At 45.3% G+C, this 27,738-nt stretch overlaps 1 protein-coding gene and 1 long non-coding RNA gene across 2 annotated transcripts in view; one reads left to right on the plus strand and one right to left on the minus strand.

Moving 5' to 3' along the window:
• Positions 1 to 23,152, minus strand: part of fn1a (fibronectin 1a) — a 29,320-nt gene extending 6,168 nt beyond the window's left edge. Inside the window, exons 1-36 of the mRNA XM_037109288.1 lie at positions 22,838 to 23,152; positions 21,556 to 21,681; positions 21,321 to 21,458; positions 21,002 to 21,133; positions 20,695 to 20,832; positions 19,544 to 19,702; positions 18,887 to 19,084; positions 18,594 to 18,776; positions 17,921 to 18,097; positions 14,772 to 14,927; positions 14,364 to 14,492; positions 13,970 to 14,113; positions 10,364 to 10,485; positions 10,061 to 10,229; positions 9,514 to 9,699; positions 8,733 to 8,861; positions 8,404 to 8,493; positions 8,119 to 8,313; positions 6,167 to 6,445; positions 5,680 to 5,943; positions 5,326 to 5,420; positions 4,828 to 4,996; positions 4,637 to 4,723; positions 4,260 to 4,451; positions 3,480 to 3,752; positions 2,846 to 2,960; positions 2,663 to 2,739; positions 2,433 to 2,522; positions 2,012 to 2,278; positions 1,785 to 1,901; positions 1,468 to 1,632; positions 1,189 to 1,344; positions 987 to 1,100; positions 618 to 887; positions 312 to 523; positions 35 to 122 (exon numbers count right to left, since the gene is read on the minus strand). Coding sequence (XP_036965183.1) covers positions 35 to 122; positions 312 to 523; positions 618 to 887; positions 987 to 1,100; positions 1,189 to 1,344; positions 1,468 to 1,632; positions 1,785 to 1,901; positions 2,012 to 2,278; positions 2,433 to 2,522; positions 2,663 to 2,739; positions 2,846 to 2,960; positions 3,480 to 3,752; positions 4,260 to 4,451; positions 4,637 to 4,723; positions 4,828 to 4,996; positions 5,326 to 5,420; positions 5,680 to 5,943; positions 6,167 to 6,445; positions 8,119 to 8,313; positions 8,404 to 8,493; positions 8,733 to 8,861; positions 9,514 to 9,699; positions 10,061 to 10,229; positions 10,364 to 10,485; positions 13,970 to 14,113; positions 14,364 to 14,492; positions 14,772 to 14,927; positions 17,921 to 18,097; positions 18,594 to 18,776; positions 18,887 to 19,084; positions 19,544 to 19,702; positions 20,695 to 20,832; positions 21,002 to 21,133; positions 21,321 to 21,458; positions 21,556 to 21,681; positions 22,838 to 22,967 — 5,731 coding nt within the window. The 5' untranslated portion in view covers positions 22,968 to 23,152. The remainder of the gene's footprint in view (positions 1 to 34; positions 123 to 311; positions 524 to 617; positions 888 to 986; positions 1,101 to 1,188; positions 1,345 to 1,467; positions 1,633 to 1,784; positions 1,902 to 2,011; positions 2,279 to 2,432; positions 2,523 to 2,662; positions 2,740 to 2,845; positions 2,961 to 3,479; positions 3,753 to 4,259; positions 4,452 to 4,636; positions 4,724 to 4,827; positions 4,997 to 5,325; positions 5,421 to 5,679; positions 5,944 to 6,166; positions 6,446 to 8,118; positions 8,314 to 8,403; positions 8,494 to 8,732; positions 8,862 to 9,513; positions 9,700 to 10,060; positions 10,230 to 10,363; positions 10,486 to 13,969; positions 14,114 to 14,363; positions 14,493 to 14,771; positions 14,928 to 17,920; positions 18,098 to 18,593; positions 18,777 to 18,886; positions 19,085 to 19,543; positions 19,703 to 20,694; positions 20,833 to 21,001; positions 21,134 to 21,320; positions 21,459 to 21,555; positions 21,682 to 22,837) is intronic.
• Positions 23,153 to 23,316: 164 nt separating this feature from the next.
• Positions 23,317 to 27,738, plus strand: part of LOC119025592 — an 8,230-nt gene continuing 3,808 nt past the window's right edge. Inside the window, exons 1-2 of the long non-coding RNA XR_005076866.1 lie at positions 23,317 to 23,463; positions 26,989 to 27,109. This is a non-coding gene — a long non-coding RNA (uncharacterized LOC119025592). The remainder of the gene's footprint in view (positions 23,464 to 26,988; positions 27,110 to 27,738) is intronic.

Below are 27,738 nucleotides of genomic sequence, written 5' to 3' on the forward strand. Positions count from 1 at the left end.
TCAGAACTTTAATATTTATGTGTTAGAGACTCACTTTCCAGAGTGGTGACCTCTGCTTGGACTGCCCTGCTGGTCAGAGAGTTTTTCAAGGCATAAACTTTGACTTCATAGGTAGTTGCAACCTGAGGGTGATGGAGAAAGAGAGAGGAAGAATAGACCTCAGTTTCTTGCTGTATTGTCTCCATAAGATTAGAGAGTTTAACTATTATGGCTGCAGTTACAATCGAGCTGCCTACAGAGTTATTTGTTCTCTGCAAGTTCTGATATGTGAGTTTACAACCAAAGAGATAATACACTGACTGCACACTCACCATCAGTCCAGAGATGTGTGCCTGTGTGGCATCTGGGGCCAAGTTCATCTCCTTGGTGGGACCGGACTTGTTTTTGGGGTTCACCACGACGCGGTAGCCCGTGAGGCCCTTCAGGCCAGTGAGTCGGTTATCCTGACCCGGCCCAGTCCAGCGCATAATGAAAGAGGTGGGAGTGACCTGAGAGAACTGGACGTTGGTGGGTGGCGAGATGGCTGCGGGGAGGAGAGAGAATAAAAAGAGGATGAACGGGGGATGGCACTGGCGATATTGAAAGAGGAGGACGCAAATCAATAATTTTTTCCATACCTGTAGCTTGTGTCCCGACCAGCGGTGTGCTGGAGGTGCCATCATGCAGAGCGATGACCTTCACAGTGTACTCAGTGCCGGGCTGCAGTCCATAGATCACAGTGGACTCAGCATCGCCTCTGGGAGCAGGAATCAGCTCCCTCTCACCCTCCTCCGAACTGGAATACAAGACCCGGTACGATGAAACAATTCCCTCAGGACTGTCCCAGGTGATTCGCAGTGAGGTGGAGTCGATGTCTGAGAAGGTCAGGTCCTTGGGGTGGTCTATATCTACAGGGAAGGGAAGCAGTCAGGCAGTTGTTTCTGATTTTGTTTAAGTTTGTTGAATGCTATTTCTCAAATATCTCTCTAAAAAGTGTAAAGCCTTACTGGTTAAAGCATTCACGACCATGGGAGAGCTCTCGCCATCTTGTCCAAGAGCGTAAACACTCAAAACGTACTCCACTGTGGGCATCAGTCCTGAGAAAGTGATCTCAGTCTGGTCTAGACACGATATGGAAAAGGATATGTAAACAGAGGATAACAAGAAAATAGAGAAGAGCTTTAAAATAGTGATTTAACACTATCATACCTGGAGCCACCACCTCTGTGAAAGATGGACCCTGTCCATTTCTGGGGACCCCAGTCACCCTGTATCCCTTGATCGGTCCCTGAGCAGGGCTCCACCTCACTGTCACGCTGTTGTCTTTCACCTCCATCACCTCCATTTCAGAGGGTGAGTCGACACCTAAGAGCGGAGGATGGAAAGGAGGAAGGTGTGAGTGGAAACACAGAGCCAAAGGGAGCTGAAATCACTAAAAAAAAGGTGGCTGTGTTTTGCCTTTGGGAGCAGGCGTGTGTGTGTTCGTACTTGTCTTGTGTGTGACATAGATTGGCGTGCTGGACGCAGGGCTGTCTCCTCTACCAGTCACAGCATAGACGGTGATGATGTAGTCAGTACCAGGCTTCAGGTTCTTGATTGTGGCAGTGGACTGAGAGCCCGGCACTGTGAACTCCTTAGGATTGCTGTGACCTCCTGAATAAAGATCGATTAAGTCATACATTTTAGGAAAAAACAATCTTTAAAAGAATCAGTAGGCTAGCGACAACTTGTAAAAGAAAAGGAAGGGAAAAAAACACACTCAGATAGAATCATTTCACCAGCTAAAGCCATTATTTTGAGCTTACCTGTCTCTCCATGAGTGATCCTGTAGTAGCGCACAGTGACAGGAGGAGCATCCCAGCGGACGGTGATGCTGGTGGGGGTGGATTCTAGCACTTCCAGGTCTGTGGGAGCGTCAGAGACTGGAGAGAGAAAGGAAAGATAGAGACAAAGAAGTTAAAATGATCAATGTGATGTTAATACAGTGCGGAACTGGAGGAAGAATAAAAATGATTAAATCAGGATTTCTTACTCGTCTTCTGTTTCCCGCTGAGCGGCTGGCTCTCCTCTGTCCGGCTCACTGCGAAGATGTTCACCAAGTACTCGGTGTCTGCGGTGAGACCTGTCAGGGTGAAGTGGTTCCTTGATGGGGGCAGCCTCTCGTCCTTGGCCCTTCCGCCACTGGTCATCTGGTAGCGGATGCGGTAACCGGTGATTTTACTCTGGGGAGCGAGCCAGTGGATGGTGAAGGAGTTGGTAAAGATCTCAGAGAAACGCAGGCCGACTGGTGAATCCAGAGCTGTGGAAGGATGGGATGTACAGAGAAGGCTGCATGAAGGTCTAGGTCAGCTAAATACTGAGATTTAAACTGACTTTTCCTTGACAGAGATGCTCATTAGCTATTATCTGCACTGATACACTCCTGTTGTCAAATCAGATCAGGTAAAACTCACCTGTTTTCTTGCTGCCAACAAGGGGGGAGCTCTCCCTCTGCTCGTAAACACACACCACGCTCACCAGGTACTCTGTGTTAGGCAGCAAGTCTGTGGACAGTGAAAAAGAACATTTCAAATATAGAAACAAATAAGAAACTTTTAAAACAAGATCTTATATTCCAAATCCAAGCACATAACGTGCCATGTTGTTGTTTGTGTGTCTGTGTGTTGTTTTTGCTGTAACTTACTCCTGAGCACCACTCTGTTGCTTCCATCTTCCACGCTGGTTTCTGTAATGTCATCCACGTCGTCGATAGGATGATACCTGAACAACAAGGAGACGTGTGTGTGTGTATTAAAATCAGTATTCAAGAGAAAATTTGAACAAGAAATACTGAGCTGTCGGAAACATTTTATCTTTCTGTTCGTACCTGACAAGGTAGTGGTTGATGTTAGCGCTGTTGGGGACACGGGGAGACACCCAGGTAACCTCCAAACTGTCTGTCCCAACCTGGCCAAAGGCCAAATCAGTGGGGGCTGGTACAGCTGTTGAGAGAGAGAGATGCTTGTATTCAACAATAAAGAAATATATGAAGACACTCTGCCATCTCTTAAAAGGGAAGAGTCTGTGGTTAATGTGTGTGTGTGATCCATGTCTGAAGTTTTACGACATCTTAAAAGTGAGAGAACAAGCAGCGTGTGCATCGGAGGGCAAAATGCGCCTCAGTATGATAAAAACCCCTCAACTGAAACCAGATGGTCCACGTGTACACGCACTTACAGAGGATTATTAAACTGACAACACAGCATGCACCGCAATTACATCAGCAACTTAAAGGTCTACTTTGAAGAGCCATGACTTCGGGTTAATAGGAACCTTGTCACATTATGTAACATGTGATGTTTGAGTCCCTCGCGGTCGACAGAACTACTTCTTCTATCTACCCGAGGGATGGTTGTGACAGTTTGGCTTTCTTATACATACAGTAAGTGAACAAATAAAAACATTAAGAACATAATTATATTAAAAAATCAATCTTTGTTCGATGGAAACATGGATCTTACAGGTCTGCTGTGTGACTGTGGTGGGCTCGCTCTCGCCATTCTCCGTGATCGTGGTCACACTGATGTCGTAGCCGATACCAGGCTCCAGTCCGTGAACGGTGTATTGACCGGTCGTCGGCAGAACCATGTCTTCAAAGATGGGTACGCTCTCGCCGGCTGCCACCACCGTGATCCTGTAACCAGTGATGGCTGTGGTGTTGAGCGGTGACCAGCTGAGGCTGATGGTGGTGTCGCTCACGTCCTCGAAGGTGAGGTCCGTCAGCTTTGGGACGTCTGGGTAGAGCGGTATCGGAGAGAATGGGGTTGCGGGGGAGATGGAAGGAAGCGAGAACACCAAACAAACAAGAAGAAAAGGTGGAAAGACAGAGAGACCAGCGGGCAAAAATACAGAAGTGGTGGTTAGGGTGAGCAACGGAAACTGTCAACTTCCAGTTGGGTGAGATGTTCAACATATCACACCAGTGGAAGAGCAAATACAAGGCTGCCTTTCCTGGTATATATTACCGTCTAGTGAGGTTTCAACTAGTATTCAATGAAGCGTCTCCATTGAAAGTTCTTAATATATACACAGGATAAAGTGTGCATTAATGCTGCAAATCCGTCCTTGTATCTAAGCTAAGTTAGTTAATTATTGAAAGCTAATACGTTATTTCAACATATTCGCTTTCAACATACTGTGTTAATTTAAATGTGAGGCTCTGGTGCATGACAGGTTACTCTTACCTGTGACCAGATTCCCCCCAAAATAACCCTTAGATCATGAGTTTACTGCTCACTCACCTGGTGTAATGGTAGTTGATATCGGAGTGCTCTCCATATCATCCTTAACCGTTACGACACTGATGTTGTACTCCACTCCTGGACTGAGGTTCTCCAGGGTGCAGGAGTTCTGCCCGCCCTCCACGAACTCCTCCACACTGTTTCCTTGCTGCCCGTTGGTGGGCGTGCAGGTCACTTTGTAGCCAGTGATGTCTAAGACGGAGAGAGTCGGAGAAAGAAAAACAGAAGGAAGGTTTAACGAGTTGCTTAGAAAATTAGAAGCAGCTCACAAGGACACACAGGAGGGGGATACTTTTAAGTTTTATTTTTTTTAATATGTTCAGAGTGACTTAATAATTGTTTTTCGTGCACATCCGGGTCTGAAGGTGTGCGTGTACCTGGTGAACTGGCCCCGTTCCATTGGACTACGAGCTCTCCAGTGCCTGGGTTAGACTCCAGGTTGAGATCAGTGGGAGGAGACAGAGCTGAAGATGTACAAGAAAAAGACAAGTCAGAGGAGGAAAAATATAGCAAGCAATAACAGGAAAAACACCATGAACAAAAGGTGTGAGAGTCGTTTAATTCTTACGTGTGACAACGCGGCGTGTGACTGGTGTTCCCTGCTCATGGCCGTCTATCACTGGCTGGACGCTGTAGGTGTACTCCACCCCCGGAGTCAGGCCGGAAACGTAAATACTCCCCGAGTCAGAGGTCACGTCTCTGGGGGCTTCTCCGCCCTGACTGGGTCGTACTGTCAGCTGAAAAGATGAATGCACACAGAGTCAGGCAGAGACAGGGACCGCGGATACAGGAGGTAAAGGTCAGAGGTCAATGTTTTCCCAAGAACATGGAAGCCAGCAGAAAATTCTCATCTCTGGTGTGACATATTCTGACCAATCAGATGTACAGCATCCCTGAGGTCTGTGGTTCCGCTGTTATCTAACTCCATGGGGCCGAAGCTAAACCAAGAATAACAGGAATGGACTTTCCACAGCATGCGGAAGGAAGTACAAATAAGGGCAGGCACACAATCCAGTTGTTGGGAAGGACAGAATGGGAAAATGTTATGCGTTTGCAGTGAGTGTACCTTGTATCCAATATGGGGAACTGGAGTCCAGGAGATTACGATGGAGGTGTCGGTCACATCAGTGCTGAAATGAGGAGCGTTGCCCATTGGTGGGGCTGCAAACACACGGAGAGTAAAAACGTGTCGTCAGTTTTTGTTTTGATCTTTCCACTCAACAATGTCCATGATGTCCTCTAGTCAATAATCGATCTTGATTTATATTTCACATGCATCACATGCCAATTTTTTCACATGGCAACTAAAAATGTTTGTTTCCATTGTTCAGAATAATAAACCAAACACATATTCTATTCTGAATTACAAGATCACTTTGCGGCTGCTTGGCATTCGTTTGTGCGTGCATGAAACACTCACTGGTGGTAAACACAGCCGTCTCTCCTTCGCTCAGTGTGTTATCTTGCTCTGAGTGAAGCGTGGCCGTGTACTCTGTGTACGGCTTCAGGTTGAGGAGGGTGTACTGAGTGAGGCGGGAGGGCAGGCGCAGCTGCTTGGGGGTCGAGCCCTCGACGGTGAGGAAGAGCCGGTAGCCGGTGATTTTGGCCCGGGGGGCAAACCACATCATCACAGCGCTGTCTTCAGTCACGTTGGTGAAGTGGATATCAGTGGGAGCGTCGGGCTCTAGAAAGAGAGACATCAGTAAACATGGTTAGATGTGAACAGTTTATAAAATGAAGGTTCTGACAGCCATATTTTTAGCTCATTATGTTAAAATCTCATGTCATTTTCCCAAGCACAAGGCTCTAATTGCTTCTGACACAACTGCTAGTTTTACTGTAGAATGAAAATCAACTTGTACAATCTGATTCTTCTGTTTAGTCACACTGTCATCCATCGTACTCACTTGTAGTTTGCTCCCCAACAAGCGGTAAACTCTCCTCTCCATCGTGAATGCTGTAGATGTTGAAGCGGTAAAGCGTTCCAGGCTCCAGGTGTGACACTTCAACGTAGGAGTTTTGAATGACAGGAAGAGTCACCTCCTTCTGCGGAGCACCGGACTCGTCAACAGGGACGGCGGTGACCCGGTAGCCTGAGATGTCGCCGCCTGGGCCGGACCAGGTCAGAACGATTTTTTTATCTGAAATCTCGTAGAACTGCAGGTCTGTGGGAGAGGACACTTCATCTGTGGAGAGGAAAAAAAATCAACAAGTTACCGTAAAAAATTCTTTATTCTTTATTATCTTTATTAAGTTGAATAACATTTGGTCACAATTATTTACAGAACATTGCTTTGACAGAACCACAAGCATTAAGCAGCAGATTGACGTCCACATGTGGTATCCTATCAATTCCAGAGAAAGCTGCTCCCTCAGTGCATGTGGGTACCCATGATGCATGCGTGCATTAATGTCTTTCCCTCTCTCAAGCTGCAGGAAACACACTTCTGAGAAGATTTATATCAGCGCTGATTTAGGCTGAATTCCAACTCTGAATGACGTCTATTCTCTCACTGAATAACTGGAATAACCCTCGTGCAGCTGTTAGAAATAAAGTTGAATGCGTGGAGAAACAGGTCATTTACGAGGGAATTGCTTGCAACTATAATAAATGTAAGCTCAGATAAGAGGAGGTTGTTAAGATGCTGCAAGGATAGAAGTCACACTTTTAGTCCTTTGCCATTAGACAGATAAGTTAATGGCTTTTTATAACCTTAAAAACAGACTTTAAAATGGGAACTCATCTGCTAAACAAGGTAATGTTGGGGGGAAATTAAATTTAAATGCATCCCGAGATAATTCCATGACATCATGGCTGTGTATTTTATCTTTCAGCAGATTTAAAAACCTAATTTAAAAATGAAGCCTTTGATAAGTCATTGAATAACTTTGCAGAAAAACAAAACACTATAATCATCACAATGTGCATAATCACATCGAGTGTGCAACCAGCTTAACAGAGTTCGTGCAAACAAAGCACCGAACCATCACACTGCTTCATATTTTAGACAGACTGGACGGCAGAACACACACAAATGTCTTTAATTAGGAGACGGAAAGAGTGCAACGAAAAACACAAAAAGACCTATTTGGATCAGTCAGGCAAGAAATAAGACATAAAGATGAAGAGAGAAAAAGGTAATGAGTAAACAGAGCTGTCTGGGCTGTGCATCAACCTTTTCTCAAGTTTGTATCTGATGAATGTATGATAATATATCATCTGACGCGAGCACTAAACAACCGATTCAGTGGCGAGTGCAGCTTGGATCACTTGTGTAGATTTGGGCCATTAGGAACAGCGTTCATCTGCCAGAGTAAAGGGGGGCTTTATAGATCCAAAGATGGCAGAAGCGCACTCTCAACTAGGTCACAAGTTTTTAATCCATCACACAAACACACATTGTACTCCAGCATCTGCTGAACTGGCCCAACAGCACGTTCGACCTGGCAGCCCGAAAAAGTTTTGCATAACTCCAGTGGAGCAGACTAAGAGTGCAACAGCTGTGAACTCAATGACTTCACTTTCCATTGGCAGCCTCCTCGCTTCTAGTGTTGAGAACTGAAAACGTCTACATAGATCATTAAGTAGGCCGCGGGACAACTTGCAGGTTGATTGTGGAGGATGCCCTCATGTCGAGAGTAATAACTTAAATTGAGATGCACGTAGAGCAGAGCGGGTGGGCGCACGATCAAATGATGATATCTAAGGGGTTGAAATTATCGGAGAAGCAGATTTTTGGTCACGGCACACCAACTTGTGGCGCCAAAGGAAACACGGGACAGACTTTCCCATTACGTATCTATGTCTACACTTTGAAAGCTCCAGATACTATGAAAATGATTAGAACTTGTCGAGTACCTGGCAGTGGATCTCCAGAGGTGTTGACCTGTAAGAAGATGGGCTCACTCTCCAGGCTGTCCTCCACAGCGTAGATACTGATGTTATACATCCTCCCGGGTCGGAGGTCACTCAGAGTCACAGATGTGGCCGTGTCAGGGAGATTCAGCTCTGTGCTTTCGCCCTCTACTGATGGCGTGTAGACGACGCGATAGCCTGCGCAGGTGAAGAGACGGCGGAGGTTAAAATCAGCAGCGTAATGGTGATTAGACTTTGTTTGCGAGCGAATACTTTGTCATAACATACCGGTGATGGGAGCCAGCGGTTTATCCCAGCTGATCACAATGGAAGAATCTCCGACATCCTCCACTTCGTGCTCAGTGGGAGCATCAGGCGCTGGGGAAGAAAAAGAGGTGAAAGTGTGAGATGGAAAATTACAACGACAGCTCTCTTTTTTACAGGATCACTTGATTTGTAGTTACTGGCACGTTTTCATTAAACTGCTCTACTTTTTGTGCCTTAACTGAGAATGTGAAGGACGATCAGAGAAGACAGATGGTAATATCAAAATGAAGGAAAGTGCGTGTGTGTGTGTGTGTGTGTGTGTGTGTGTGTGTGTGTGTGTGTCTGCTCACCAGTGGTCTGTGAGGTGGTGAGAATAAGGTTGTCCTCTCCAGTATCTGTGACCTCATAGACGTTCACAGTGTACTTCCTTCCAGGTAGAAGCTCAGCAATGTTCACTGAGGTAGTCGTTCGTGGCAAATCTGATAGGACAAGAAAAAAAACTGCATTAACACACCGGATTTCATAGACGTTAATATTTTAAGAGCCAACTGAAGGCTTTTCAAAAAGGACAGTTCACCCATAAATACATATATACATCTACATTGCTAGGTGTTGGTGTTGGAAATATTGTCCGACTCCCGGATATAATGGAACTGGATGGCACTTGGCTTGTGCTGCTCAAAGCAACAGTGATTCCTCTTTTTCACAAAAAGACTCGGTTATTAAAATAATCCCATGACCATCTTGTGGTCTGCTTCATGTCGGATCAACATGACCGCCAGCTGTATCACTGAGACCTTTTGTCTATGAGTAGCTGCACGCTTCTGTCTGCACAGTGATACAGTCGGCGGGCGAGGAAAATAGCTCCTACATGAAGCTGCTCACAACGAGGTCTGTGGATTAGCTTCAGAGTCCGGGTCATGATTTTTTCTCTTTGGTCGATTTCTCGAAAATGCTGCAACTTGCACCAAAACAATGTTCATCGCTAAGTAGCACTGCAGGTAAGAGATTTGGAGGTGAACTGTACTTTAATCTCTGACAAAATAAATACAATTTGTAATTACTGCAAATTGCGATGCACCACTCCCACGACTAAACCCTTGTTTTGTATACATGTGCATCTGCACTTACCTAGCACCATGGGCTGTCCAGTGCCCTGTCCCTGCTCGTTGAGCTCGTACTCTACTCTGAAACCAGAAACCGTGTCGGAGGCGGAGACCCAGGAGATGACAAAGCTGCTGGAGGTAATTTCGGTCACCGACTCTGAGGTGTCGACCACAGGCGGAGGCTGGGTGGTCTCGCCTTGTGAAGTAGCCACTACAGGAGAAACAGAGATGGAAAATTTAAAAAAAAAAAAAAAAAAGAGTTGGCTTCTAGCTGCCTATGAAGTCAGAGCTGGCAGCAGCTGACCAGGATAATCTGAGGGAGCGCTTTTTACGTTGCAGTGAGGAATTCCTGGTTTAGAGAAGCACAAAACAATTACAATATCATGCCACTGCAAGAACCTTTTCCTTCAATATCATCTTTCAATTTTGTATTTTTCATACTAGGGACAGTTGGACAGAATTAAACAAAGTGATGTGTAGAAAAAGGTAGCCATGCATGGAAATATGAGCCAAGTAAAACTGCTTCCTTCATATCAATACTTTCGGCTAAGCAGTGAAGCAGCACAACTCACATGATCCATAATTGGTGGTAAAGTCGAAGCGTGTGAGCTCTTGGCGTCCGAACCGCAGCACGCTGATTAGCTGACCCTCGTATGTGATGCCTGGCTTCAGACCGGAGATGGTGTAGGAGTTAAGATGTCCAGGAATCATCACCTCTCTCCACGGGTTCTGGGTGTTTTTCTGTAAGAAAAACAGAGAGATGCAAGCATATTTTAAAGGCTAGCATGCAGATCAGGAGTTGAATGTTAGATAATATCAGTGGAGACTGAACCAGTGTCAGATCCAGTGGAAACATGAGAATAAGAAAAACTCACCACTCTCCACTTGAGGATGTACCGGGTGATGTGAGCAGACTGCGGGGCGTTCCACTGAATAGGGTGGGAGTTGGGCTGGTTTCCAGTTTCCGTTATGATCACCTGGACAGGACGGTTACCACCTGAGAGAAGGAGAAGAAGGACAGAGGGGGAAGCAGTTAATTATAAAACCATCATAATGTGTTACTGTGCACACATGTAAAAGCATATTGTGGCATTCTCAGTGTACTAAATATCAAATTTCATTGTCAGTCTTTAGCTTTGACCATCAGACATAAATCTACTGTGTAAGTTTCAAATAGTGCATATCAGCGAGTGTGCAGCAGTACTTTCCTGAACAGAACACAGACAGAGGGAGGAAAAAGTGTCACGTCCCTGCGAGATTCCAGCCCAGATTTCAACAGCTGAAGGGCAGAAAACTCTAACTCGACTGTCTCTGCTCTTTAACCCCTCTTATACTTCAACATGTTTTTCTAGCCATTTTGGTTCTCAAAGAAAACACATTTACAGGATATTTTATGTATCATAAGCTCAAATATAGCAGGCCTTTAGAGATTGTTTACCATGTCAATGTCAATATCAACTTATTTGGCTGGTTTGTTTGTCAGGAAACACAAAAACTTTAAACTTAATCAATTTCAATGAAACGTGGTTCAGTAGTTTTAGTAGTTTTGTATGATGGGTCTCGGCCCAGAATCAGTCCCATTAGCTTTTGGTGTGGATCCAGATGAATCCAGGAGGGTTCCAGGAACCTCTAACATCGTGAGATTGGGCGTTTTCTCAGGAAATAATGCATGGACCTCAACTGTGTTGCCATTCCAGTTCTTTCATAATTTTTCCTTAAATACCCCTTTTTCTAACCACCTCATTAGATGACCAGAAAACATCATGAGACTCGAGAGAATTTTCAGAACAGCTTGCTTTCATTTTTGGAACTGAACAGATGACAGTAAAAATGGTGGATTGAATCTTGGGGGAGAAAAATTTAAACCAAATACAAAAAAACCAAAAAAAACATGGAAAATACTTGTATGGTCTCGTGACTGCATCAGACAAAAGAAGATGAGAGTGTTTTAAAGCATCACCGGAGGAGAAAAGGATGCTGGAAGAACAAAAAATGTTGGAAGCGATGAATGGAATTTCTTTTCGACCTATGAACATGACTTTTGATGCTGAACTGAGCTCCTCAAGTCTCGCTTCACCCTGCAGAACAACATGTAACATCTGTCCCACATTTATCCACAACTCTTTGGAAAACCTCCAGTGTGTGCATTGTGTTGTTACCACATCTGACAGCACACTGGATAAACTCCGGTTATTGCAAAAAGAGGCTTAAGTATACCCATTTATCAGTCAGCACAGGGAATATTACAAGTTGAATATCAAAAGGCTTAGCAGGTAAGTAGATACATGAGAAGAAAAACGACCTCGGCAGGAGCTCAAAATTGCAGTATCTTTACAGCTTCGGAAATGAGAAAGGGTATCAAGTCATCTTTAACGCAAACAGAAGTCATGTGGCGAGCAGACTCCTGACATGAGCTGCGCTGATAGAAACTGGTAGCTTCTATAAAGAACTGAGGTTTTCTAACCGCTTTTCCAAATAGCAAAACCTGTAATCTGAGTTTCTGAGCAAGTGGCTCGGTTAACCAGAAGTTGCGAGCAGATACACAGACCTCAAAAACAATCTGGGACCAATTACTGCCTATTACAGACCCACAGGCCACTGGCGAGGGGAAGGGTTACATCGAATCAGATGTGGGACGTGCACGAAAAGCGGATGCACACTTGTAGCGGATATGTTGCGCGTACGCGAACGCACGGTGCGCACACACACACGTGCTTCTTCACATCCCCTTCTTTGACTTTGTACGTATAGTCACAACATCTCACGCTGGATACAGACAGATGCACAGTAGCATGGTGGCGATAAGAACCACAGTAAAGGGGAGTAATGTTGAGTCACCCGAACAATAAGAAAAAAGCCCCGGAAGATTAACTCTACCCGAGACGAGGGGCGATAAAACGCAGACGGCAGAAAAGAAAACAACGCTTTGTTAGAAGATCTTATCTAATGTGGGGATAAATCTCAGACTTGTGAAAACCCTAAAAAAAAATAAAAAAAAAAACCCTCCCCTGGGTTTTCCATTTTTACCTTTTATGGTGTTTTACCCAGTGAGCCAGCTGACTTGGAGTCTGGATTTGCCTCTTGCTGCCCTTAAATCTTTGCATGCTGTATTTTGTATGCTTAGACACACACACACACACACACACAGTTCACAGCTGGTTGCCATTACAGCCACTTACGGGGAAATACTGCCCTACATTTTGTGTCTCTCGTCAACCTGCTTTACACACAGAGCGAACGAGTAACAGTTCAAATGTTCCTTTACGTAAGACCCGTCTGACCTGACGTTCCATTACCACGGCTTCACTTAGAGCTATACTGACATGTATTTATGCATGATGTGACCGATTTTAAATGGTTTCCTCTTAAAAATAGCAACAAAAATACACCAGAGGCCGAATCATATTGTGCATGTGATCACAATTTTTTCAACCAAGAACGACGGGGGGGAAATGGGAACAACATTACAAGCTGTTTAATTCAGGGAACGAGAGAAACTAAGGAGAGCTGCAGAGAAACTCTTTACAACTCAACTGGGGACGTATTTAAACCTGACACATGGGAAAGTCCAGACAGAAAACTGCCTGAAAATTTGAACAAATTGCAAACTTGGTAAAACAACCTGGTCATTTGCAGTCACAAAGGAGGCGGGATGGTAACAAGTGAACAACAGAGCCTTGCAGAGGGACATAGACCATGTGCAGGACAGAGCTTAAAGTCAAGACAAAACCCTGAGAAAGAGCTTGTTGTAAAACAAAATGGTGTGCAGTGGTCCAGTCTACAAGTCATGAATGAGGTAACCTAACTATCAGGGCTACACAATACTCTGCAGTGAAGCAGGAAATTCTTTGAGAGGGTCCTTCCTAAAGGCCTCGACTCTAAGACACGAGATTAACATTTAATTGATTGCTTAAATCCGCAAAATTGAAAACCGTTGTTAAATTGGGCTTTTAGAGTGTGCATTTTGGTAGGTGTGTGTGTGTGTGTGTGTGTCGAGTTTGGAGGAGGGGGGTGTATATACACACACGTGTGGTGTGGTGTTTCGTACAGCTGTGGCAACAGAACAGGGGATGTACCACATCAGCAACAACAAAGGCTCATAGTGGGGGGTGAATCTGTAAAAGAGGAACTCACACCCACCCCCCTCCCATTTCTGCCTGTTTCACATCAAAGTCAAGGGCCTCGTTCTGGAGGTGACTTGAACAAACATTTTTCTGCTGTGAACATTTTGTCCAGTCATTAGCCGGCACTACAGCAGTTTTAATACGGTCATTTACCTTGGTAATTCTGTTAAACCCCCAATTCACTGTGACAGATGTCAGTTTCTACTTTCTGGAGAAGCTTGTATTGTATTAATTTTGGATGATCTTCCAACTTTAATACAAATAAAGAATAAATAAATACCTGTTAACTCAAGCTCCTCTATCACACTGATCCAAATATCATATAAAAACCTGTATCAAACAAACAAAACATCGTACCAGGGTAGGACTGCTGCGGCTCGCAGCTGAGTTCTCCGATCCCGTTGCCGTAGCAGTAGCACTTGTACATGATTCCATGGATGACTTTATCCCAAGACTCTCCGATCTGATAGAAGGCTCTCGTCTCCGGCTCCTGGCACTGGTCTGGAGGGCAGAGTCACATAAAACCAGGTGATGCAAACGGGAACATCGACTAGCGTAAATGCTGTTCCGCTCAACAATCATTCTTTACATGTTAGGGCCGGCAGTGAATTATCATTATTTTTAAATTGCAAAGAATGCTTATATTGTCGAAGAGTTTGTTGACCGAACCACATAAACACAGTGTACACTATGTCTTTTGTGTAGCTTGCGTACGGATTACTCTCCAGTCTTAGAGCAGCGGGACACTCACCGATGGCGTCACACTTCCAGCGGCCACGTCCCTGTCCGAAGCAGGTGCAGTTCATCGAGTAGCCTTCCTCGTGTTGTTTGGTGAAGGTTTGGTTCACCTCGTAGGTCAGACCGTCCACAATACACTGGTCTGCAGCAGACACACAAACACAAGGATATAAAGATGTCTTTTCACATCTGCTCTTATGAACTGTGCGTGTCTCTGTGTCTGTGTGTGTGATGCAGGTGCAGCCGAAGCCCCATAAAGAGCAGGTGTGCAGGCTCATTTTTCACCCTTCTGGCAGGTGAGTGATTAAATCACACGTGACCTTTCACCTCTTCACTCAGAGAAGACTAATTATTACCACACAGAGAGGAAGAAAGGGTGATTGAGAGCAGGGTTTAGCGTTGTTCTGTCTTACAAACGCACCTTTAAGCTGAGAGTAAGCGACACAACTCCATTCTCCGCGGCCATTGCCGACGCAGGTACATCTCATCATGTGGCCCAGGACGTCGTGGCGTTTGTCCCACTGGTCTCCCACGCGGTACATCACGCCATCGTTGGTTGTACAGACCTCTTCGTGAGCTAGAACACACAGGACGAAGCAAATTAACCAAAACCCTGATATGTTAGTTTAATGCAGCTGAAACGCTAAATCAATTCATCGAGAGAAAACCTGGAACAAAACCTGCAGGATTTCAGTTGAAGGCACCAAACAAAATAATCAGCCACACAGGCATGCATCCAAAACACATCATTACCAGCGCATTAACAGCCTCGAGATAAAAACACAAGCGCACTATAATGAACGATCCCCCCTCAGAGATCACTGATTCCACCCTACAATTACTGCACAAGGCCGTAGAGGATACAACCACCGCAGAACACCTGTGCCCATCGGAAAGAAGATTTTTCCAGGATTAAAATATCCAGAAAACAGCTGTCCTGTGTTGTTGCATGTATGAACGACTGTGTGTGTTCACCATATGTTTCTCCGCTAATTAAAAGACTGAGTAGTTTTTATCAGGAAAGAAAGAAAGTTTGTGAAGGTGGGTTGACAGGCAGAAACCTGCACCTGTGTGGAGTTTATATCCGTGGAAGGGAAAGAAAGTGCTTCTGCAGCTTCTCTACTATGAGACCATGTTTACTCACAGCGTGCCTGCTGTCATTATATCAGGAAGAAGTTGTTGAATGTATGTCAGTGCTGATTCATGACTGTCTTGTTAGTGTTGACCTGTGGAGCTAAAGGGCAGGTCTGCTGTCTCGAAGCCCGGCCTGAACGTTTATGTGCCAGGTTGAGGAAAGATTCCTTGGACTGTGGTTGTGTGGGTGTGTCCTGAGGCTTGGCGGAGGCAGAAATGCAGAGCCTGGAGCTTTTTAGCACAAAGTATGTCAAGTACCTGGGCGGTGGTTTGGGAAATGTGACTGATTGCTACGCCTGGGGCTCAGGCTAATTAAGGCATTTGAATGATGAGCGCACAGCTACCCTGTGGCTTTAGCTCCACTTTAAAAAAAATAAAAAATAATAAGGTGCTTGATACATTTTATTAGAATGAAGTTAAATGCTAATATTTCTCTAAGCAGGAGGGTTATCCAAGGTCTGAATTGTGTTTGGCCTCAACTCAACCTTCTTTTAAAAAGGACCTACAATCAATCTACATTTTTCTTTCTTTAAAACCAATCCACCAACACTAAATCACTAGTTTGATGAGACTGAAAGATCCATTTTCAAACTTAAGTGGCTGTTTGGACATTGCAGCCCACATCCACAGCCAAGAGAGCTACAGTGATTTCCTCCATGCAAAACAGATTCATAACTACCTGAAAGTTTGTCAGGAGATGCAGGGGAAAAAAGATTTAGTGCTGACATTTTGGGTTTTTCTTGGTGCAAATTGGGAGCTTTCGTCCCTGATTTTGATACACGAGTAATTTCGGACATAGTTTTGAGCGTTGCTGAGGTGGAAAGAAAACAGTGGATCTAAACGGTGCAGTTTGCCTAATGGAGCTGTACCTTGGGTGCAGGCTCACAGCTGGACACCGCCGCCCTATCATCCCCGAGAAAACACGTGGCAGACACCAGATCAGCCAGTCCTCCAGAGGACAGCCACAGGTGGAGGAGGAGAAAGGGCTCCAGACTATTACTGCCCTTTAAATGGCACCATTAACATCTCAAGTACCGTGTTTGTTTTGACAATCCCTGTGAAGTCATTAATGTTAATATCAAAGACCCCCTGCTGCTTCGACTGCTGGACCGAGTTCAGTGCAGACAACCCGCTCCGACACTGGCCGAAGGGCACGAAGGCCGTAACGTCCCTCTTTAAATCTTGACACGGTCTTTGAACAACAGGGTGTTGGCCCAAAGGTGGGTCGCGGGAATCAAGTAAGCTTATGAAGAAAAATTCTCAGCTCTCAGCTCTTGCTGTGCACTCGTGATAAAAAGAGGTTAGTCTTCAAGGCCGTCTGCAGGAGCATCTGCCAACTTTAACTCTGCCCCGCTGTGTGCAGATGTTTAAACAAGTTTCAAGCTTTTTAAACTTCTTTAAAGAATCGCCTATCTGTCTTTCACGCGCCATAAAACACAAAAGATAAACTCTCACGAGATAAAATAAATCCAGCGCTCTATTAATCTTACAGTACAAACACTGCTTTATCTCGGATTTGTAGATGTGTCCCATCCACGTTTTACAGCCTGCTGCCAAACAGACTATTCCTGCTTCTAAGTCCACTTTGATGTAGGCGGCAGTAAGAAGGATTTCTGTTTAAATAAGAGATACCATTTCTCCCTCTTTGCACATATTAATTCATAATGTCACCACAACCGACTAGTGCTTAGATCTTATATGCAATAAATTCAAGCAGAGTTTTGGACAAACCTCAGGCTTCACCTACAATTAAATGTAATGCATTTCAACACACATTAGCACTGATAAGTTCATCTGGATTTTGAGCTCCTCGTTTAACGACATGTTGGTATCATCATTACCATTAGTGCAGTGTCACTGACCCCCTATTGTTTCACTGGCTTCAGCCTCTTTTGTTATGGAGACCTAACTAACACCCACACAACACATTTGTTACAAGGCAACAGTGACTTCAATGTGAATTTGGCCGCGCTATAAATAAAAAGGTGTGAGAACTGTAAATTAGATCTCGTCTGCATCATCAGACTGTACTCCTTTCTAACATCACGCCGATAATAGCTTTTATGTAAATTTAAAAGGGCTAACATCTTTTCATTGTCAGAGAATGCTCCTAATGAAAAGGCCATGTTAACCCCTTTGATTCAGACCGGGGCGGAGATACATTGTCGTTTAAGAACTGGGAGGGACATCGCAATTAGCCGTGCTAATCACGTTAGTGGCCCCTGTGGCTAGCAAACCTTCTGAGAGTCGGCCAGTGAGCCAGGCTGTTAACAGCATTGCAAACAAAAACATGCAATACGTGAAATGATTGAGAGTTTTTTTACTTGTATTGTTAAAAAGTAGCATAACTCCTTTCAGTAGCACAAAACACACCGAGCCCCCACACTTGTTATTTTGTCACATCACACACACACACACACACACACACAGACTTACCAGCCATGGGACAGAACCCGAAGCGCTGCTCGTCATCATAGTTAGTCGTGGTGCCGCACCATTTCATGCCGTCTCTGCGTCCCTCTGCAGTACAGTCAGTGTAGTTTCGGCCATTGTAGAGGAAGGGGAACTGGCACAGAGCGCCATTAGAATTACCACCACGTGTTGCCACCATCACTGTTAAAGGAAAACACATGAAAAACCACATGAGTTGGTATCACTTTAAGTTATGACTATCCAAATCCCAATACAACTCCTGTGTTCAGATATGGTGCAGTTACTTTACACTGTCTTATTTAGTTTTAGGCTAACATCAGTCGGACTAGCTTAAATTTAGCTTGTTTTCGACTAATTTAGGTTTTAAGGTTTTATAAAACAGCTTTGTTATGTGTTCAAGTTTATGACCTGTTTGGTTAGCTGCCTTTTCTTCTATGCTAGATGCTAGCTAACGCTATCTAAAACTGTATAGCTGGATTGTTTTTTTTAGAGAAACACCCACTGTTGGTCTCTCTGAGCAGCAGAGCAACACATTCCACTCATCCTCAGAAGTCGGAGTTATGTACACGGTTGTGTTCAACCCAGTGCGTGCACGGCATATTAATCAAACAACAGCCAAGAGCTTCGAACAGTCATTAAATTAGCTGCAGCTGCGGCCATTTCCTCATCTGCTCACCATTCTTCTCTGTACAGAAAGAATACTTCTGGTCCGCCTCGAAGTCGGAGGAGGTGGAGCACCAGAGCTGTCCGTCGCTGCGTCCATCAGAGATGCAGGAGTGGTACGTCTTCCCCTTGTAGACAAACGGAAACACGCAGGGCTGACCACCGGAGTTGCCACCGTAGACTGGAGCTGGTCCATCTGCGTGAAGACAAACCCCCACGTGAACTTGTAGCATTCAAATGATTCTGCATTTAATAACTTCGAACTCTGGTGCCGTGAATTTGTAATGACGAGACAACATCTCTTACCCCAATGTTCACACCTGACTCCACTGCTGAAGCAGGTACAGATCATCTGCTCGGTCCCCTGGTTCCTAATCCAGCGCTGGCCGATGAAGTACGACGGGCCCGAGTCTATTCGACAGGGTCCCTCCTGGGGGAGCTCGGGCACAGCTTCAGGCTGGTAGACGGCAGGCTGGATGTTGGTGATCACACGGGAGCCGGTGCCTGAAATGTAGCAATGGATTCAGGTCAGGGGAGCAAATTACTGATGATAATGTGGCTCAAAAAGGTAGGCCCTTCGATGACTTCTGCTTTGACAGCAAACAGCACAGGGTCAACAAAATAAAAGTTTCCATGAGTTTTTTTTACTGTCCCTGTGTCACGGTGAGCGTATGTTTCTGTCTCACACCCAATAATCACATCGAACCACATCTCTCCCGCTAACTCTCCCCATGTGTCGTCTCTTCCCGTCTTCATATCCCCCGTTGCCCCGCTTCTCCCTCTTCTCATGAGGTCATGATCATGAGTTACAAGAGACGTCTTTCTCACTTCAACACTTGGACACTTGGCGCTTCTTATCTCTCCCTCCTCTCAGCATCTGTCTCTGGTATACATTCTTCTCTCCACACAGAGAGCAGGAGGTGGAAAAAAAAGGGGGACAAGGGGGGTATTATCATTTCTCACCCAGGCTAGTGGTGTGAAGTGAAGCATGTCGCTCGCACTTCCACTCCCCACGGCCGTTGCCTGTGCACAGACACTGGAGCAGGTGGCCTTGGGCGTCCGTTTTGGTCCAGGTGTCTCCGATGCGGTAGGAGGACAAGGTATCCTGGTCGTTACAGCGATCTAGCAGAGAAACGAAACTGTGAGTAAGAAGATGTGACATGACGAAATGTTAATGTTGCGGGGACCGACTCCTCCTGGCAACCAGCTGTTTCCTTGTTTGAGCTGCTTTGACAACTCGCCGAACACAAGCACGACAACAGTTTACCGATGACCTCCGCTGCAGAACTCTGCAAGGCCACCCTGAAAGCCTTGCATGTGACACATCAGGGGGAAAACATTCATTTCTATCCGCGACATCAGCCAACATCATTAAGGATGCGAGCAACGGTTCTAATTGGAAACACAGCCGGTAAACATTTCCTCCACAGCCTGTTAAAAATCCGCCAACAAATCGCAAGCTTCCCTCTCTGCCTCTCAGCTCTGAGAGGATATCTGCGTGGCATTCGACACAGCAGTGTTTCAGCAGAAAGATATTCATTTGTTTGCTTACATGGCTCTTAATTAACCAGTATTTCCTGTCTGTATTTGAACAAGTACACCACAACTGGATCTTTCAAATACTTTTGCTGGAAGTTAGATTATTCGAAGTGATGCTATTTCATCCTATTCTGCTTTTTCCATATTTTTTCAGTGTTCTTTTGCATAGAAGCTCCTCTTTCCCACAGAAAACCCTGCTCCTCAAACGCCTCGCCAGTAATCCCGCCTTCATGCTACAACACAGTTCACATATTTGCATAACTTATACCTATAGTGGCTAGTTTGGCACATAAAAATAAATCAAGCACAGCTGCTCTGTTGTTGTTAGCGGTGCTGGGTCAGGCTTGTGTGAGCTGACCAATCAGAGCACACTGGGGGTCCTTAAAGAGACAGGAGTGAAAACAGACAGACAGTATGAGAAAACTGATCTGCTTTTTGATCATTAAAGCATGTAAATCTATACTAATAGTGACCCAAAATAAAATATGAACCTGAAAATGGCCACAATATGTCTCTTTTCTGAAAAAAATAAACTTGGGAAGGGAATATAAGGAAAGGAGTAAAGGGCTTCTTACTTCTGGAGGTGCATGTGATGCGTCCACTTCCCTCTCCCATACAGGTGCAGTCCACCACCATCCAGCCCTGATAGGGCTTCTCCCAGGTCTCCCCGACAACGTAGGATGTCCCCGCTGTGTTGTCATAGCAACGCTCAGCTGCAGAAAAAAAAAAAAAGACACAGGGTATTTTACTAATCACACCTGTCTGATAATCAAACATCCCAAACTTTTCTGGAAAGCTATCAGAGGATTCATCCAGTTTTTTTTCCCTCGACCAGGTGAATGCTGTCATCCGTTAGTCAGCGGCTGTCTGTGAATGACTCACCGACAGGTTTGCAGGTCCACTCTCCTTTGCCGTTACCCAGACAGACACACTCCAACATGTAGCCTCCCGTCTCGTGGGGTCTCCTCCAGGTGTCACCGATCTTATATGAAGCCCCGCCCTCGTGACAGCGGTCTGGGGGGAAACACACACACACACACACTCAGACGTTTCTCTCATTATCTAACCGCCCAGCTAACTGCTAACAGCTGCACAGAACCAGTCGCTTATCAGCCGTGGAGAATGTGGAGCTGGCATCAGTCTGGGAAGCACAGGAACATGGTCTGAGGTTGGCTCAGTTAATTAAAAAAAAAAAACTTACTGCCAATGGTGCAGCTGATCTTTCCCCGCCCCGACCCGATGCAGGTACAGTCCCAGATCATGCCGTCCTTGGGTCTCTCGTAGGTTTCCCCCACAGTGTAGGACTGCTGGTTGATCTTATCAAAGCACCTTTCCTCTGCTGCAGGGAGAAGACAACACAAGAAGGTTTGTATTGTATGGATGTGTTTTTGTGGTGTGTTTTGCACGGAGGGCTGATGGACGCGATGAGCTCCTACCATCGGGTTTGCTTTTGCACTTGATGCCACCGACTCCGTTGCAGGTACACACCAGAATGCTGCCCAGGTACGGCCGTTCCCACTGGTCATTAACGGCGTAGTAGCGGCCGTTTTCTAAACAACCATCTAGAAGAGAGAAGAAAAAAGGGATGAGGACATGGGGGGGGGGCACAGCTGATGAGACTGGAATCAAACAGCAGGAGGTCAAAAAAACACAGCAGCACCTCCCTGTTTGCTCCAACACCAAAACACATAGTGTGGGGAAAATGTGAGGGAGAGAGAAAAACACACTCCACCCACACACACGCACAAACTATACCTGCTTACCATGCCCTTTTTCTTTCTATGTGGAAACATAAATGTAACCGCCGGAAAAATGATCCAGCTCTGACCGTAGAAAAAACAGACAAAAGCTTGTTTCAGAGCTAAAATAAGCAAACACTGAGCTGGAATAAACATCCCATTGTGTGTCAGGACTTCACCCATGTCTGTGAAGTTGATCTGGACGTGTTAACTTGGCTTCAAAAGTTCCCCCCCAAAAGGCTGAGCAATAAATCAGCTGCACACAGAGGAGAGTAATATCCACTTTACTCTCTCTCTCTCTCTCTCTCTCTCTCTCTCTCTCTCTCTCTCTCTCTCTCTCTCTCTCTCTCTCTCTCTCTCTCTCTCTCTCTCTCTCTCTCTCTCTCTCTCTCTCTCTCTCTCTCTCTCTCTCTCTCTCTCTCCCCCACCAGGCATGTTCTTTGTTCACATCCCATGACTTCACATGCCGGCAACATCTTTCCTTTTTCTTTTTTTTTCTTCTCTCCACAAGTTTAAAATTGAAGCCAAGTGTCTTTTGCATTTCATTCTCTTCTCCCTGAAGCTTTGATCCCTCAGTCTCCACACATGGGTGAAGTTGAGGAGAAAAAAAAGAAAAAAAAAAAAACCTGGCTGAGGTTAATCCAGTAGCTCCAGGATTACCAGAGAGATTACAGATGTCCATGGCTTTTATCACCCTAATGCACAAGAAATTACCTTAACTATGGTCATCCACGATTGTTTAAATTACAGAAAACACAGGAGACTACATGGACATGATCTGACCAGATGCGTCCTGTTAGATTTGACATAATTCTCTTTATCACATCAACTAAAAACTAAGAAATTAAGTGCATAATCATCCTTCCAACCCTCTGCTGTCCTCCAGGTGACCTCTGCTGGCCCCACACAGAGAAATCAAACTTGTGATGTATAACTTTGAGTTAAACACACACACACACACACACAAACACACACGTACCCTGAGAAACTGAGGAGACGTGATGCTGCTGCGACTGTCGCCGGCCCCTGTGCGTCCCCCTGGGCATGCAGTTCACCGCGCTCCCGATGCAGAGCGCAACCAGCACCCTGGCTATGGTGCTGCCGGTCATATTGTCTTTAGAATAAAAAAAAAAGAAAGAAAGAAAGAAAAACGAGCCACACACTTCAACTGTTGCAGCAAAATGTGGTCACAGGTGCGCAAAAGGAGACGGAGAGACGTCGGAAACTTCCAGTGCAATTCTTATATTCTTGTGTCGCTCCAAGTCCCGGTCCAGCCCGCACCGATCGGTCCGCTCCCTCTCCAGTGCGCGGCCCCAGTGTGCAGGTTACCAGGCTGTGGGAGTGATTTATCTGGGCATGGCTTACATTCAGGAGGAGGAGGAGGAGGACGAGGAGGAGGAGGGAGGTCCAACAAAAAGAGGCCCGACCACGCAGCCGGCAGCACGTTGAAGTGAGGCAGACAAACTTTTCCTTTTTTTTTTTCTTGCGCAAATTTCAGCTCATAAACTTCTCCTTCTGAGCTGGTTTCTGTTTTACTGTGAGGTGAGACAGCCGGTCGTTCTCAAGAGTGCCTCGGCTTGTCTCCATGCGACCTGCAACACGGAGGTAAACACACGTGAAGTCATGATGATGCCGAGGAACAAAAAGAAGCGCTGTTTGGTCCCGACCTCAGCTCCTCTGATCAGTTTAAGAGTTTGGAGGGATTTCACAGTTGTCGATTAATCATTTAGTCAACAAACCTCAAATCGTGTTGATCCTTTAATCGTGCAAGTATATCAAACATTTGCCATGCAGCCCTTCTCTCCTGTGATCTCATGAAATATCACCCAGGTAGAAAAGAAAATCCACCATTAGATATAAAACATATCATTTTACTGTTGCTTAACTCACTTGTCCATCAACCGTGCGCCAAAAATTATGTCTAAAGAGTCCCATGTGTGCTCGAAAGATGGTTTAAGATACAATTTTGTGATTGCGAACGTGTATTTATGCAGAGCAGGCGAGGGCGACACTTCATGTTGAAAAGTGATGGGGACATTTTGGTCTTCAACACAAATGACTTTAGGTGGAGTAAGAAGGTATCATCATGATGAGGCCAGAGTAGACAAAACATGAATATTGGTGCAAAGAGTTCACAGTATGAGAATAATCAGCATTAAACACACAATGTCGTTGATCGAGCAAGCAGCAATCACCAGGATCCACTAATTCAACACCACCACAACAGCAAAGTCGCACCTGCAATCAAAAACCTGGAGGTGCGTGTTATCGTCGGTGGTTCCTGTGATCCGAGCAGCTCGGCCTCTGCCGCGGGGAGGTTGATGCTACGCAGCGCGCCAGCCTATATGTTTTAACACAGTCCTGGTGCTGATCTGCAGGAATTAGGTCAGCGGCGTCAGCGTCTGGAAAGTCTCCAGTAGCTTATGGTTTGAATGTCTGGAACGTGTTTGTACGTCCAGGGTCTTTTTTTATTGGACTGATTCCTCTCTGATGCAAAAGTAACTTCTGTAACGTGCGAGTCAAGAGGTCACATTTTGTTTCGCGCTTGTTATTCTCTGCTCTCCGTCTGTTCTCCTCACTTGTAATCAGTTGATTTCTTCCTCCTGTGCGTGCTGGATTTGTTCTCATCAGCTCTAAATGTGGTCCTCCATGAAAAGCTCCTCATCTGCTACCTTTTTTGGCATTTGGAGGAGTGCAGCAGAGTTTTCTTTTGACTGTCTCTTTGTTGGTTTTGGTTGCATTTTCATATTATTTTTAATGGAAACCTACAGCGGTGCTTCAGCTCTGCCCGGTCACTCAGTTGTTTCCCCTCCCCATGTGTCCAAACTTCCTGCCATGTCTCTTTAGTCACCGGTGGACAATCCTGAGGTTGAAACACTCATGCAGGGTGAGTCCCTGAATCTTTCTTTACAACAATAAAAAAAATTGTTGTCTTGGAACTCTCCAGAATCCATCTTGGAATTATCGGAAACGGCTTAAAGCTTAAAATAAAACTCCCCCTGAAGTGATGAGTCAGGCGTTCTGTCCAGTCTTCAGGCTATTTTTCCATGGCATGGTCAACATATTCACGTTTTCATTCATTTTAAGCTGAATCTACTTCACAGAACGGTCATGTGAGACTCATCTCGTACGCTCTATAGCTCGTAGATCATGTCTAACAGGATAAGAGACGATTCAGCTGTTCGATTCAGTTCAGATTTGTGTTTAAGCTTTCATCACAGCTCGTGTTTTAGTGGATCACATGACGGCTGCGTCCGAGATAATGAGACGACATGAGCAGCAGAAGGTCGGATCCATCAGGCATCACATAGATAATCAAGATTAAAAAAAAACAAAACAAAACAAAAATCTCTTAGATGCCTTACACGGCTCGTCGTTGACACTTGATGCGTGGTTTCGCCCTCACAGTGATCCATTTCGGCAGAAAAAATGAATAACGGCACACTGGGTGTCATTATTTCCTCTGCGATGTCATGAGCTCAACTGTAACAGCCGCGAAACAGATTAATCACCAGTCAGCTGGAAAATCATGTCGATCATGCCGCGGCGAGGAGGGTGAGTGCAGGCCCGCTAACCAATGCCATGTGGGTTATCTTGTGTGTGGCAGGAAATCTACGGAGTTTAGGCGCATTATTGAGGCGTTAAAGATTTTCATGTCGGAATCATTTGGCCCGAACAGCAACACTGAGGTTTATTAAGCATTTTGATCCACGATCAGTTACGGAGGGGGGGAGCTTTATTTTGATTCGCTGTGCTGTCAGGGTCCATCTGTTGCATTCTGTCCCATGCATTGGAAATCTGTTGACACACTGTAACGCAGACTGTCTGGTATTTTTTTTTTTTCTTTTCTACCCCCCACTTTCTGAGACCCAGACGCTTGATAAAACTCGAAGACTCAACAACCAACAAAGGGCGTACGTGCAGGTCGACCCGACTGAAGTTCACCTTTTTGTGAGGGCGCGTGAGGAAACGCCACATCTGAGCAGAGAAGCTCCGCATGTGTTTCCAGTTACAGAAGCTGTGGTGTAAATACAATCTGCCTGTATGTCTGTCTGCGTGTCTAACTAACCTTCTTGTGGTAGTTATCTCCCCCCCGAGCCCCTCAGAATACACCCTTCTTTACAAGGACGTGTTTGTTGGACACCGGTGTCACGTAAAGGTGAAAAAGGTGAAAAGGGTCATCTGATATACCGCTGACAGCGATTTCACACCTCGAGTGCATCTCTAATCATCCATGGAGGCACGGACAGCGCTGGGTTTCCCATGTTGAACTTGAACTGAGAGCTCGAGACAGCAGAAGAAATGACAAAGTTTGCACCGCGGAGGGACAATCAACTGCAGGCCGCAAAAGCCTAGAGAGGAAAACACTTGTGTCATTGCATCATGCGGCAGTAATGACACAATCCTCGTCATGTCAATCTTATGCAGTGAGATAGTTCGATTAAAATGAGCTGAAACCAATTCGAAGCACTAACCACCAGATTTAATATTCCTGTTGGGTGGTGGTGGCGTCTTTCGGTGGACTTTGACACTGTCATCTGTCCAAAAAGACGGTAAAATTGTTGCTTGTTTTTGTGCAAAAAAATGAGCAGTTCCTAATCATTGCTGCTCTCTAACAGGACTACCTCAAACCGACATCACTTCCCCTGCGGTTGACCGTCTTCCAAAACCACTTCTGCTACCACGACGCACGGGATGAACGATGATTAAAGCTGGAAATTCCTAATTTTAAAGCCATTATCTGATTATTGTGCAAGTTAACCCGTCTGCTGTGGCTTCGCACATAAATTCACAAACATTCTCATGGTTTGAAAGGCCGGTTTTAAGTGGTAAATTAGCCATTAAAAGCGAATCACGCAGGAGGATCACAACGAAAATTGCGACAGTGTTTTCCATGCGACTTGCTGACAATAACAAGATAAAAATTGTCATAGGTGCAAAAAAGGACATTCATGAGCTCATCTGCATTAAAACCCCACGCTGTATGACTTGTTTTGAAGCATTTCCACTGACTTTATTAAATAATGGAAGAATTGGTTTTCTGTCTTGTCAGTAAACGTCTCAGCCGGGGATTTAGCAGAAGGTTTACAGACGGTGGAACAGATAACATACAAGACAGTCTCGTTTCAGGTGTTTGGAAAGATCCTGGCCTGGAAGAATAACCGAAGTGAGAGGACGGAGGGAGAATAATAAGAAGAAGAATATACGGCTGGAGTGAAAGAGGAGTTCAACGTGTGGAAATCCGCAGGAGGTATGAAAAATCCCTGGGCGAGATAAACGGAGTGAATGGAGGGTTGAGAAACTGTGAGGGTTTTATGCTGATGTGTGTCGAAATCATACTGTAACAGTGCGACTGCATTACACAACACGCTCGCCATGATCATCCTGAGAAAGAGGACAGGGGCGAGGAGAGAGGTCACAGCTGCTGCACAGCTCCATCCAGCTTCTTCTCTCCGAGGCCAAATCTTCTCTGAATCCTGCTCTTGACAGTTCTTTGTTTGCTGTCTGGTCGTACCCCCTCGTCTCCGTCCCTCGCTCTCTCTCTGCGGCTTTGCATCATAAAGTGTCTTGTCCTTGCCTTGAATAAATTGGCCATTCCTCACATATTATTGCAGCATCCCCCGAGGAGTCTCCGCTGGCTGGCTCTTCTCGTCTTACACTATTCTTTTCCAGCCCTCACTTCATACGGTATTTTCCACTTTTAAACCATCTTGGGTTCAACTATCTGCATCTCTGAGTCTCTAATGCGTCTCCAATAACTGTATTCTGAACTTTTATCTTTGTGTCCGTTCCTTTAACTTTAAGTTAGTAGTTCCTCAAGTTCCCTTATCTTATCTCACATGAGTACATCTGAGACTCAAGCCTTTTTTCCATACATGT

Source organism: Acanthopagrus latus, chromosome 9 (genome assembly GCF_904848185.1).
Source record: "Acanthopagrus latus isolate v.2019 chromosome 9, fAcaLat1.1, whole genome shotgun sequence".
NCBI classification, from domain to species: Eukaryota; Metazoa; Chordata; class Actinopteri; order Spariformes; family Sparidae; genus Acanthopagrus; species Acanthopagrus latus.